The sequence below is a fragment of the Ruditapes philippinarum genome, unplaced genomic scaffold (genome assembly GCF_026571515.1).
Source record: "Ruditapes philippinarum isolate M1 unplaced genomic scaffold, ASM2657151v2 ctg1332_1_1_1_1, whole genome shotgun sequence".
NCBI lineage: Eukaryota > Metazoa > Mollusca > Bivalvia > Venerida > Veneridae > Ruditapes > Ruditapes philippinarum.
The window spans coordinates 47,696-63,063 of record NW_026853962.1 but is presented as its reverse complement, the minus strand read 5'-3'; the positions used below and the strand labels follow the sequence as shown (position 1 = coordinate 63,063).

General features: G+C 34.6%; 1 protein-coding gene across 1 annotated transcript in view; it reads right to left on the bottom strand.

Annotated features, from left to right (window-relative positions):
* LOC132738508 (uncharacterized) overlaps positions 1 to 15,368 on the bottom strand; it is a gene marked incomplete at its 5' end in the record, with an annotated part of 181,797 nt that overhangs the window by 119,591 nt on the left and 46,838 nt on the right. Inside the window, 1 exon segment of the mRNA XM_060726011.1 lies at positions 9,172 to 9,280. Within this exon segment, the coding sequence (XP_060581994.1) occupies positions 9,172 to 9,280 (109 nt within the window).

The window sequence follows — 15,368 nt, the reverse complement described above, 5'->3', positions numbered from 1 at the left end:
AGTTGGGATTTGAACCCACAGCAGTGAGGGGCAAATGGTTTGAAGTAAACAACCTTAACCACTCGGCCACAGACGCCCCCGCAACACTAAATAGTAATGTAGGAACACAATTTTTTATTTCTATACAATTGAAGATTGCCATAATGCATAGATCACTGACCTATCTAATTGTTATTATCAGATTAGTATAGAAGACAAGAAGATTTTTAATTTTTTACTTTATGACATAGTGACTGAAAATCAATGACACCCGGGCTGGGGCTGGGCCAATTTTGACCCCAGGGCTATAATTTGAACAATCTTGCTAGAGGTTCACTACACAATGTTTCATGCAAAATATCTAACCTCTAGCCTTTGTCAATTAGAGAAGATGATTTTTTAAAGTTTTTACTATTTACATGAAAGGAAAACCTATGACCCCGGGGCAGGGCTAATTTTGACACTAAGAGGCAAAAATTTGAACAACTTTGGTAGAGTACCTATAGATAATAACATATACCAAATATCAAAGCTCTAAGCCTTCTACCTTCAGACATGAGTTTTTTTAATTTTTTTAATATATGTACATAGTGAAAATCAATGACCCCTGGGGTAGGGCCAATTTTGACCCCAGGGCTATAATTTGAACAATCTTGGTAGAGGCTCACTACAAAATCTTTCATGCAAAATATCTAACCTCTAGCCTTTCTCAATTCAGAGAAGATGATATTTTAAGTTTTTACATATACATATAAGGAAAAATTATGACCCCTGGGGCGGGGCTAATTTTGACGCCAGAGGTAAAATTTGAACAACTTTGGTAGAGTACCTATAGATGATATCATATACCAAATATCAAAGCTCTAAGTTTTGTGTCTTCAGATAAGAAGGTATTTTCAGTTTTAACTAGTACATATAGTGAAAATCAATGACCCCCGGGGTGGGGCCAATTTTGACCCCTGGGCTATAATTTGAACAATCTTGGTAGAGGTCTACCAGACAAAGCCTTATGCAAAATATCTTTGCTCTAGGCCTTGTGGGTCTTTCCAAGAAGATTTTTTAAATTTATACTTATAATTAATTCCTTTTGGTTGCCATGGCAACTAGATTTCTGCATGGAATGAAATTCTTTGATCAATCCCGCCAAGTTTCACAAGAAGATTTTCAAACACACAGACACAACACACACAAGATAATGAGACATTTAAGGCCTCTGTTACGTAGACCTTTGAACTTGCGACCCAAAATCAATAGGGGTCATCTAATAGTTATGACCAATCAATATAAGAAGCAAGAAGACTTTGTGATAAATAGCTTTCAAGATAATTAGCAGAAACCATACTAACATTTTAGAACCCTGTGACCTTGACCTTTGACCTAGTGACCCCAAAATCAATTGGAATCACTTTCTAGTAATGACTAATCAGTATGTGAAATATGAAGACTTTGTGATAGTTTTTTAGATAATAAATGGAAACCATTCAGACATTTAAGGCACCTGTGACCTTGACCTTTGATCTAGTGACCCCAACAGCAATACATATCATCTGTTGGTTATGACCAATCAATATGTGTAATCTTAAGACTTTGTGATTATTATCTTTTAAGATGAGCTGAAATAATAACACCATTCAAAGATCCTGTGACCTTGACCTTTGACCTGGTGACCCTAAAATCAATAGGGGTCATCTACTAGTTATGACCAATCAATATGTGAAATTTGAAGATTTTGTGAAAATAGTAACCAAGATAATAATAGGAAATCATATTACCATTCAAGGCCCCTGTGACCTTGACCTGTGACCTAAAAATCAATAGGGGTCGTCTACTAGTTATGACCAATCAATATGTGAAATATGTAGACATTGTGATGAATACTTTTCAAGATATTCTGCAGAAACCATTTTGACATTTAAGGCCCGTGTGACCTTGACCTTTGACCTAGTGACATCAAAATTAATAGGGGTCATCTACTAGTTATGACCAATCAATATGTGTAATATGAAGACTTTGTGATGAATTGTAACAAAGATAATGAGCGGAAACCATTCTAACATTTGAGGCCCCTACGACCTTGACCTTTGACCTAGTGACCCCAAAATCAATAGAGTTCATCTACTAGTAATGACCAATCAATATGTGAAATATGAGAACTTTGTGATGAATACTTTGCAAAATAATCAGCGGAAATCATTTTGACATTTAAGGCCCCTGTGAACGTGACCCTTGACCTAGTGACCCCAAAATCAATAGGGGTCATCTTCTAGTTATGATCAATCAATTTGTGGAATATGAAGACTTTGTGATGAATACTTTTCAAGATAATCAGCGGAAACCATTTTGATATTTAAGGCATGTGTGACGTTGACCTTTGACCTAGTGACCCAAAAATAAATAGGGGTCATCTACTAGTTATGACCAATCACTATGTGAAATATGAAGACTTTGTGATAAATAGTTTTCAAGATAATCAGAGGAAACCATGTGGTCTACCGACGGACCGACATTAGCAAAACAATATACCCCTTTTTCTTTGAAGAGGGGAAAGGGGGGGGGGCATAAATAAATTAGCAAAAATGTTATGTCCTCCAGGGTAAGTTCATCTACGATGTTAAACAAGTGGCTGAGACATAATTATAATATCGTACCAGCATTTGTCAATTGTTGTTTACTCTTATCCGATTCAGTGATTATCCGAATTCACTGAAGGTTTCCATTAATTTCCGTTACTTTATGACGTATCATTAAAATTCATTACAAAAGATTAAATAAATATTTCTATTGCAGTATATCAAAATATTTATTGAAGGTGACGAAAAACAATCAATAAAGCAATTATAGCACAGTCGAGACTGCCTTAGCTACCCCCTGATTTCAACGACTCCCTGTCTTATCCGACCTATTTCCAGTCCTCCCAACGTATTTTCCTATATAAATGGTCTGAATTATACAACTCCCTGTCATACACTGAAAGACTTTTCCAACGAAACACTTTTTAAATTCGTATTTCACAAAAACAGTTCAAGATATCTTACTTATATTTTACCAGAACCAGTCTGACTACTTTTTGCAAATATTTTCAACGAAATCATTCATCCATGATGGATTATCGGTTCCGCACGTTCTATAGGTATGAAATCAACTTTTTGCACGAGGAAACGATTTTGGCAAACATTTTCGATTTTATTTCAATATAACTATAGTATTAGTTAGCAACATTGAAAAATCATAGATATCCTGTAAAACTTAAAATGGCTCACATGCAATTATAAGAGCACACGCGCAACCGGCATGCTTTAGGCAGGTCATTCAGCCAGACAGGTAAGTTTGTGATATATTTTTAAATACTAACAATGCCAAGTTAATACTGCTTTATTTATGATATTTGTCATAATTTGCTCAAAATAAAATAATTACTTTTTCTAGAAGAAGAAAAAAACATCACATCTTGTTTGTATATTTTCAGGTGGCCCGAGTTTTTGGCAGAAATGTGTCTGTCATAGCCAGACTTCTGTTAAAGTTTGTTTGTTAGGGTTTTACGTCACACCGACACAGTATAGGTCATTTGGCGACGTTCCAGCTTTACTGGTGGAGGAAGACCTGAGGTGCCCTTCCGTGAATTATTTCAGGCACGAACGGGCACCTGAGTATAACCACCGACGTTCTGTTAGCTAGCTGGATAGCTTCCCCACATGAAAGAATCCAAAGTCCCTGTCGGGATTCAAACCCACAGCGGTAAGGGGCAAGTGGTATGAATTCAACGACCTTCTACACTCGTACCAACGCACCAGCCGAGTTGAGGACAAGCGGCGGCAGTCTCGTGGAAGGGTCACAACACCTGTACAAGATGCCCAGATTATTGCAAATCGTCTTCAAAACCGATTTAAGACTGCCGAATCAACTGCCTTAACAACAGTTGGTTTGCATGACAGACGCATTAGCAGCAAGACCGATATCAGGTGTCTCCCCGACCAGAACATTCGAGCAAGACGACCATATCGTGGCGTTATCCTGACTGCACGTCATTGTCAACAGAGGGAACAGTGGGCCCGCCAGCATCATTGCATGACATGTGCAGAGTGGGCAAATGTTCTCTTCACGGATGAAAGTCGCTTTAATTTGTTCCATAGTGACGGTCGAGTTTGAGTTTACCGACGGCGAGGGGAACGGTTGAACGACGCCTGCATCATTCAATGTGACCAGTATGGTGGTGGTTCCGTAATGGTTTGGGCTGGTATGTCCCTACATACCAAGACCGACTTGATCATCATTCGAGGAAAACTGACTTCTGTAAAATATCAACATGACATTCTTATTCCTGTCAATATTCCTCATCTTCAAGCTGATGGAAGGGGTATGAAACTTATTCACGACGGTGCACCGGCACACACAGCACATGCAATCCGGAACCTCAACAGCAAAACATTCAGCAGCTACCCTGGCCGTCCAAGTCTCCAGATTTGAATGTTATTGAACACCTGTGGAATAAGTTGAATAGGCATGTGCCCAGGCGAGCAGTATAACCCCGGACCTACCAGAGCTTCAACAGGCCCTGGTGCAGGAATGGACAAACATTCCACAGAGATTTCTGAGGAACTACGTAATGTCCATGAGACAGAGGTGTATTTGTTTGTTTGTTTTGGGGTTTTACGTCACATCAACACAGTATAGGTCATATCACGACGTTCCAGCTTTACTGGTGGAGGAAGACTTCAGGTGCCCTTCCATGCATTATTTCAGGCACGTACGGGCACCTGAGTAGAACAACCGACGTTCCGTAAGCTAGCTGGATATAGATAGCTTCCTCAAATGAAAGAATCCAAAGTCCCTGTTGGGATTCGAACCCACAGACAGAGGTGTATGAAAGTGATACAAGCTCAGGGAGGACATATTGGATATTAACTGATTTATATTATGTTTTACTTATTATGTGATAAGAACTGTGATAAAACGAATGTAGGACAAAACCCCACCAGTTAAAACCCCACCACTCAAAATTTTATAGAGTGGACAAAACCCCACCACTACATTTCATAGAGTGGACAAAACACCACCACTAAATTTTACAGAGTGGACAAAACCCCACCACTTCAGTTTTATAGAGTGGACACAACTTTCTTGTAAACATGTTAAAAAACAGACAATTGTGCATCAGCAGAAACCCAAAATAATGTGTGAACAACTCATCAATAAGGAGTTACAGTTTGTAACACCTTTTTTGCAATCAAAACATCAATAAATAATCTGTTTTGTTCTTCAGGGATTAGGATTAAGTTTTTTGTGTACAGTTTGTAACACCTTTTTTGCATATTGCACATGCAAGATGTACATGCATTGATTTGCCAATAAAATGAAATGAAATGTTAATAAAATTGTTCATTCTTATATTACACAAATGTTATATTGAAATTAAAAAATAAAATGTGAAAAAAATGTGTATATTATATATATTATAATTCATCAAATCTTGCCCAATAAGTGGTGGGGTTTTGTCCACTCTGTGAAATTTAGTGGTGGGGTTTTGTCCACTCTATACAATTAAGTGGTGGGGTTTTGTCCACTCTATAAAATTTTGAGTGGTGGGGTTTTAACTGGTGGGGTTTTGTCCGTCTTCCGGATAAAACAATCATTTCACATCATTGTGTTGTGAATTTTGAGATTAATTTTCTGTTACTTATGTTTTTTTTCTGTTAAATTTTATACTTTTATACTTATTGACTACAATAACTTTTTTTTACAATACATGTGTGAAGTGTTCATTTACATGACATTTTTGTATCTATACTCTTAATTTTACCAATAACCATAATTTAATAACCCAAATACACAAGTGTTGGGTTAGAAAAGTCTTTCAGTGTATGTGACAATCAACCATAATTGTCTGGTCCCAATGAATTGCTTTGTCTAACTTTCACACCTTTTAATTGTCCATTAATCAGATAAATAATACCTGTTTTAACACATAGAGGGGCAAAATAATTAAGTCCAATTATAATCCAGTTGTCAGTATTCTTCAAACAAACTCTACACACCTCTTACCTCAATTACACAGATTACATGTATACACAGGTATCAAGTGATGTAGCGTCTACTCCCTACTGCTAAATATGGTAAGCATAATGCAATTGATGTGTGTTAATAAATTGAGGTGTAATGAACATAATTACCTGAGTAAACTGGATTAAGACTTGTGTCAGATTGTAAAAAAAAATTATGGAGTGCTAAGGAAATGTTTTTAGCCAGATTTTTTTTAATTTACCTTTCTATGGCAGCATGAATAATACGGAAAATGTTGATACCAGACCAGAAAAACCTTTTGATATGGAAATGCTTTTAAAAGTATGATATTTATTTTAAGGATTTGAATGTATCAAATTCAATATTATTTTGTACCATAATGATTCAATACAGTGGAGCCTTGCTAATCCGAACCCTTCTAATCCGGAATCCTTTCTTATCCAAACGAAGTGTCCGGTCCCGATTTTGTTCGTTCTATTTTCAATACTTAAAAAACCTTTCGGATCCGGAACCTGTCTACTCGAATTCTGGACGATTTTTTCAATTAACCTCTCGGATCCAAACAGATTTATGAAGATAATGTGCTGAAACCATTCTGACATTTAAGGCCCCTGTGACCTTGACCTTTGACTTAGTAATCCCAAAATCAATCAGTATGTGAAATATGAACACTTAAAAAGAATTAATGATCAACATTATTTTTTGTCCAATCACATTGTAGTATTTTTCAAATTTCTGCTAAGTCTAACTTTGGTTAATGTGTACTAACTAAATAAAATTTACCTAATCTGTTGTCTAACCAGTCTAACAAATTTCAATAATGCATTATATTAGGGAGGAGTTAGAGGTGTGATTAACGGTGTACGGACATAATCCCCTTCGGACAAAATCCCCTTCATGCATTTTTGTATATCTGGACATAATCCCCTCCATGGGTGGACATAATCCCCTTCATGTGTGAAATTTTGAAGTGGACAAAATCCCCTTCATAAAATTGCTACCTAGGACAAAATCCCCCTCGGTTTATAAAGTGGGTAAGAGAGTGACATACTGCATTATGCTGTGTGGTAAATATCTTAATGTATAAATAAGTAAAAATTATTTCAGCAGAAAAGCACATTCAATTAGCACATTTTAATCACATTAAAATTGCTTTGTTAAAGCATTCATAACAATCAATCAAGTAGTACAGTGATCTTGGTTTGATTAAATTATCACTCATTCATCAATAGAAATTGTAACAATGGACAGTATGTATCAATTAGAATTATCAACTTAATCAATGAAACAATTATTGGCTAAAAAAAATGTTTTTGATACTAATCAATTTAAAACAATTAAAGAAATTGCCTAATCAAATATGTGTTATGCAGTTGATAATTTACCATAACTTTAATGAAAACTTCTAAACTAAATAAAGGTTAACTATTGATACATAATTATAAATAAAAAAACAAAAGTTCATTATTCATCAATTTTTTAGGGAGTATAGTAATACATTATTCATAAATTTTTATGGAGCATAATAATAATTAGAAACCTATGAAACAAGGGGAATTTGTCCGGGTAGTGAAGGGGATTTTGTCCAGCCTTGCAAAAACATGAAGGGGATTATGTCCACCCATGAAGGGGATTTTGTCCGGATAGGCGAAGGGGATTTTGTCCGAAGGGGATTATGTCTGACATTCTTGATTAACACTCTGAATTGTAAAATATCTAGGTTAGCAAAACAATGCCAAGGTAAAAAACAATTAAGCGAGGTCAGATGTTACTTAAATGTGAGGATACAATCAATTAATTTATTATATAGATAATACATGTGGGACATGCAGAGACAAATGATTACATAGTAACTTTTTTTATATCCTTTTAACACTAAGAAAAATGTCTGTTATAAATTGCTGACTGTTTTAAACTCTTTTTTTCTAGAAAAAGTAACCAAAACATAATTTTCTTTCAGTTGATAGGAATGAACTGCATTAACAATCCTTGATGTTAAGAAAACAATGATTACATTTTTTGGCTGGAAAACTCAATGTAAATGGAAAACCTAGATTGACACACAGAAAAACTGTTTTTCAAATGAGCAAATCAATAGGGATTTTAAATGTTAGTAAATAACAAATTTGTATAGATTATTAATCTAATGTATTTTCTCACATTTTCAATGTATTTATAAAGGATGTACACATTTCATTAACTCCATTGTTTTACCCCCAGATATTTTAGTCTTACTGTAGATAAAGGTATAAATTCTGTGACATTTCAGTAAAAAAATGTGTCTGATTATTTGTTGATAGGGCCATTTATTTAGCTTATCTAAATGTGATATGTTAGAAACTTGACAAAGTGTAGACATCTTGTAATGCAAAAGGGCAGAGCTATCGGTGATTTAGTGAAATGCCTTGTTTTTGGTTGAAAAAATAATGTTGATCATTAAATAGGTTAATGTTTAATAATATGCATTAATACATATTATTTAACACTAACCTATACTTAATATCCAAACATGACATGTGGAAAAGGAATCAATGACATATGTGACTTTATAATGGGCTTATTATTTATTTTTTTTTTATCTTTTTAATTTTTGTTTTATGACACAACAACATTTTAAATGTCATATGATGACTTTCCAACTTTACTAGTGGAGGAAGACTTAGGTGACCCAAATGTAATACAGGCACCCTGAGTAGAGCCATCAACATTCCTTAAACTAGCTGGGTAGCTTCCTCGCATGAAAGAATCCAAAGTCATTGAGGGGATTTAAAACCACAACAGTGATTTCAAGTCACTTGGCAAAGGAAATCCTTTATCTGGTAAGACAATTTGATGATTCATAGGTCAAAACCTGATGAATTAAACTTTCAACATTTTTTACTTTTTAATAATGTCCAGCTTCTAAAATTCCAAATTTGCACACAAGTTATTTGTGTAGACCTACATCAAATGGAACATTAATCTATCTACATTTATTTCAAGTCCCATCATGTCAAATAAAACTCAATGCCCTTGAACACATTTTTTTATAATTATTATTGTGTTATGTTCCAAAGTCAGTATATTTTGATCACTAGTTCTTCCCTGAATCTTAACAAACAAATATCATTTAAATATAACATAAAAACAACTAACTATACAACTTGATTTACTTGAATATTAAAATATATTTACATTCTAGCTGCTAGAGTCTCAGTGACAGTGTTCAACACAACATCAAGGTCAATGAGGTCACTACGACTTCTCTTCTGACAATCTGTCTCCCATATCATCATTGTCTGATCTGTTAATATAACATTACATAACTTGACATGGGATCTGTAGCATAATTTGACATACAAACATAGGACAAAAGCACTTAAGAAGCAGGGTTATTTAAATACAGGTTTTTTTTTCTCAGCACTTTAGGAACATGACCAAATCCCTAGAATTGGGAAATTTTGCGATGTTTTAGACAAAATGGGAAAAATTTTCAACATACTGACCCCCGTCTGTAGATTTTCCACAGTCTTTCAGGAAAAACTCTGGAAAATAACCAATTTTCATGGAAACAAGCTTTCTTCCACAGTATTTACAGAGTTCTCTGGAACAATTTTTATGGAGAACTCTGGAACTTTACTTTTTCATCAAAAGAAATGGCCATGAAACAGTTCTGGAAACTCTGGAAAGTTAACACTTTGACAATTTTCAAGGATTTTTACTCTGGAAAACACTTGGATTTAGAAATAATTTCAGCTGATTAGGACTTAAGAAATTTTCATTTGATTTCTGCATTTACTTCACTTAATAGAGTAAAGTACTCATATTTCGACTCCTTACGATAAATTTCCGTTACAATTTAACATTTTTATGTATATCCTAATTTCGACACCTCACTTTACAGTATCTGACATTTTCGCATGCTTTTCAAACACTACTTTTTAGGTAGCATCTAAGGTTTTCCATGTAATAATAGTATGAGCTTTGTCTGTTGAGGGTCCGGTATTTCGACATGGCGATCCTAAATTCGACACCCTAATTAAGGTTTAAGAAATACATGTAAAGTTCAAATAATAATAAAAGTAAAATGAATTCCAACACTATTAATAACACTTTACAACCCAAAATATTGCATTAAAAAGCACAATCAGTTCATCTCTTTAATCAGTAAAAATATGCATGTGTAGATACATCTTTTGTATGCCTTACACAAATAATTTATATGCCTTACACAAATAATTTATATAACAAGCAATTATCATAGTATTGCAAGCAATCCATAAGTCCCCTACCGGTAAGAGCCCAAGCAACATTCTGAAGGGCCATTGGCCATTCACTTATGTTCCTATTTTAAGTAAATTTGTTGAAAAAGTTCTTTAAAAGTGATCACAGGAAACAGTTTTTATGTACAGACAGACGGACTGAAGGACACACTAAAGTTATTTTTTAAACATCCCTGTTATCAAAATATAACATTTTTAAAATCCTATCATGATTGAAGAAGTTGGAGTAAAAATTACCAATTTCTCAAAAAAAAGTCTAAGTTCAAAAGGGGCATCATTCTGGAAATAGTCTTGCTAGAGTATTGAACACTCACAAATGTTAAGTGATAATAAGAAACATTTATATGAAGTTTGAAGTAGATACATTCAGAAAAAGAAGTTATTAAAAAAAACAATGTTTTTTTCATGAAAATTTTAAGTTCAAGGGAGGTAATTCTGATAAATTTTGTGCTAGAGTTGTAAACCTTGTCACATATGATGTGGTTGATGACAAGCAACTTATATTTAAAGTTTGAAAAAAATACCTTAAGAAATAAAGAACTTATAGTGAAAAAACTTAAAAACTAGAATCAGAAATCTTGAAATTCAGTCTATTTGTTGCCATAGCAACCAGAATTTTCAACATAGGAAGAAAAGAAAAAGACGTACATAATCTCCATACTGCCATCTATCCATATATCAAGTTTCATAAAAATATTTTCAGTACTTTTTGCGTTATCGCGGGATCCAGGTTATGTGTAAAATTTGCCATATTTTCAGTCTATTTGTTGCCATAGCAACCAGAATTTTCAACATAGGAAGAAAAGAAAAAGACGTGCATAATCTCCATACTGCCATCTATCCATATATCAAGTTTCATTAAAATATTTTCAGTACTTTTTGCGTTATCGCGGGATCCAGTTTTGTGGACGGACGGACGGACAGACAGACAGACGGACAGACGGACGGAGGGTAAACCTAAAGTCCCCTCCGGTAAACCGGTAGGGGACTAATTATAGAGAAAAAGGTTAATTATAAATCTTTGAAGCGGGGATTTCAAATTTAATTGCATCTGGCAGCAGTCCACATTATGTACCACGGACAGGCTGTATAGCGGAAACATTTCTTTTTAAGATTAGTTCTTAGTTTAAATCATAGGCCTAAGAAAGTAAGTAAGTAAACGCTTTATTTATCGAGGCAACACATTTGGTTTCCCAATCTTCCATGTGGGCCTCTAAGAAAAACATAATTTACAATATATACAACTACAATATTACAAAGCTAATTGCAACATTGTGATACAATGTACATTGAAATTGTCAGAACAAGAAATACATGTTAAATGTTTACAGTCCATTCATAGCATTATACATGTCAAAGAAGTACATATCAAATTAAACAAAGTGGGAAATACGTTTTAGGTGGAACATCAAATGATTAGATTCTAATTTTGTTATACAATGATTAATTTAACCCATTACTTCATGAGCATTTTGTGAAAAATGGCTGTTTTCATTGAAAAGTCTCCCGTTACAAGTTCAAATTGCTATAATACTATAAAAACTGCTTCAACACTAATCAAACTTGGCACAAATGTTAACTGGACCATTGTCCTTGCAACAACATGCTCAGGCTTAAATTTTCTGTTACCATGGCAACGAGGGGACATCTCAAAATTGCCAAAAATCACTATTTTGCGTTGATTTTTTCCATCAAAATTGATTTCAAAGTGCTGCAACTTCTCAATGGATTGAGATAGAGTCAAATGCTTTTCAGCGTTGGTTACACGTTACCTTATGATCAATCTGGGGTCATTTACAGCCACTCACAAGTCAAAAATTTTCTTGGCGATGAGGGGGACTCCGCCCCCCTTCAAACCCCCCAAAACAGAAGGGGGCACATCCCCCTTCTGGCAACCCCCTGATGTATCTTTTGGTTGGGGGGCCGCGCCGAAAAAGAGGTCACTTTTTTTAACAACATTTCTCAAACAAAAACAAGTGTTTGGGGCCTAAATAAGGCATTTTTTCATCATTTGAGACAACAAAAAAGGGGGGGGGGTGAAAAAGGCGTTAAAAGGCGTGTATATGAAGTAATGGGTTAACTGAAAATGATGAAAATACTTGAAATTACCCTAAATCGCGTTTTTTCATGTTTAAACATGGCCTGTCATAAAAATTTGAAGAAAAATTGTTGTTTTGTAATTTTTTTTATTTTTTTCATTAACCCATTACTTCATGAGCATTTTGTGAAAAATGGCTGTTTTCATTGAAAAGTCTCCCGTTACAAATTCAAATTGCTATAATACTATAAAAACTGCTTCAACACTAATCAAACTTGGCACAAATGTTGACTGGACCATTGCACTTGCAACAACATGCTCAGGCTTAAATTTTCTGTTACCATGGCAACGAGGGGACATCTCAAAATTGCCAAAAATCACTATTTTGCGTTGATTTTTTCCATCAAAATTGATTTCAAAGTGCTGCACTTTCTCAATGGATTGAGATAGAGTCAAATGCTTTTTAGCGTTGGTTACACGTTACCTTATGATCAATCTGGGGTCATTTACAGCCTCTCACAAGTCCAAAATTTTTCTTGGCGATGAGGGGGACTCCGCCCCCCTTCAAACCCCCCAAACAGAAGGGGGCACATCCCCCTTCTGGCAACCCCCTGATGTATCTTTTGGTTGGGGGGCCGCGCCGAAAAAGAGGTCACTTTTTTTAACAACATTTCTCAAACAAAAACAAGTGTTGGGGGCCTAAATAAGGCATTTTTTCATCATTTGAGACAACAAAAAGGGGGGGGGGGGGGTGAAAAAGGCGTTAAAAGGCGTGTATATGAAGTAATGGGTTAACCTTTTCCCATATATAAGCAAGTTTCGACAGCTTTCCCCCCTTTTTTTTTGAGGCCTCAAACAGTGAAAAAATGCACTATATAGGCCCCGAACACTGTTTTTCGTTTGAGAAATGTTGTTAAAAAAGTGATCACTTTTTTGGCGCCGTTCCCCATCCAAATGTTACATCAGGGGGTTGCCAGAAGGAGGGGGATGTGCCCCCTTATGTTAGAGGAATTTGAAGGGGGCGGCAGCCACCCTCATCGCCAAGAAAATTTTGGACATGTGACAGGCTAAAAATGGCCTCAGGTCGATCTTAGGGTAACTAGTAACCCACGCTGAAAAGCCTTTTCCTCTATCTCAATTCATTGAGAAGTTGCAGCACTTTCAAAACAGTTTTGATGGAAAAAACAATGCAAAATAGTGATTTTTGGCAATTTTGAGACGTCCCCCCGTTGCCATGGTAACAGGAAATTTACCATTGAGCATGCTGTTACAGAGGCTATGGTCTAGTCAACATTTGTTCCAAGTTTCATCAGTATTGAAGCATTTTTCATAGTTTCATAGCAGTTTGAATTTGTTACAGGAGGCTTTTCAATGAAAACGGCCATTTTTCGCAATATGCTCATGGGGTAAAAGGTTAAAAATGAACAAATTGTTATAAATATGATGTACTTATATGTAAATAACTTGTTAAACAGATAATATCATTGAGCATTAAGCTGTGGTTTTAATAATTTGATTAGAAATTTTTCTTTTTCTTCTCTAAAAGAGTCACTTTCATGTAATATTATACAGAGGGACAATATTGTTATATTTGTTATGATTATATTATACGTTACTGTCTGAAGATATGTAAAAAACATTTGAAAGCGCTAACAGAAATAAACGTATAAAAAATTAACGAACTTTGTACTCTGCATTTCCCAAAACATACTTTTTTTATACATGAGATCCTAACAAGGAATCGAACTTCTTTATATATATATATATAGGTTTGTGAAAAATATTTGCATCTACAAAATACCTTTCAAAAACACTGGATCCCAAGAAGGATACAAGAACGTGGAAAAAATAACAATAAATTTGGAGAAAATAAACGTTCATACAGTGCTAAAGTATAAATACCCAAGTACTTTCGGAGTATTATGCCTTCATCAGAGGTGTATTACATGTATAGTGTGCACACAATCGAGCACAAAATCTCAATACGTGTGTACTGTATAGTATCAAAAATTGAACATTGAGATTTTGTGCTCGATTGTGTGCACACTATACATGTAATACACCCCTGATGAAGGCATAATACGCCGAAAGTAATTGGGTATTTATACTTTAGCACTGTATGAACGTTTATTTTCTCTAAATTTATTATATATATATATATATATATATATATATATATATATATATATATATATATATATATATATATATATATATATATATATATATGTGTGTGTATATATATATAAAAATGCGTATATATATATAAATGCGTATAGACAGTAGTATGCGTATATATATAAATGATATAAATGCGTATATATATACGAAGTATGTTCAAAAAGTTTGTGGGCTTTTCATGTCATTTTTTACTTGGATCATAAAAACAAACTTAGTTGATATGAATCGAAAGTAAAAGTAAGATTTACTATTATTGTAAACTTTCAATTCCTTTACGAGCTATGTGCTCCTTAATAACCATGGTAAGGCTACATCGGCGCACGCCGAAAACTTCTTTGGAAGTTTAATTATAAACAAATGTTGAAACAAACTAAATGGTCATTACATGCAATAAACTACAAGTAAACATCTATTACTATTTAAATGGCTTAAATCTGAAATTTGACGTTTGGATGTTAAATGGCTGAACAAACCGGTTTTGAGCAGCAGTAGACGGTCGTTTAAAAACTAGAAATGCGCACTTTTGGAAAATTTTACCAACAAAAGTGGGATACTCCTTCAAATACATATGAGGTGGTTAAATTAACGAAGGACAATGAGTTGGCGAGCCTGTCTCTCGGTTTCAGGTGGGGCAAGCGATTCAAGGACGGAGCATACATGATCACAGACAGAAAGGGCGAGGGAGAAAGCAGCAAAGTATTAGGATGTTTTTCACGTCAATAGCATAAAAGATCTTCAGAAGGACAGACATTATGAAAGTTTTGCGAGCTGTCCGACATTTTTAATTTCTGCGTCGGGTCTATACATTCAATTCTGACAAATTAATTTAACTTTAACAATATCTTATTTTATTCATCAGGATATATGCGTATTTAAAATAAGTAAATGTA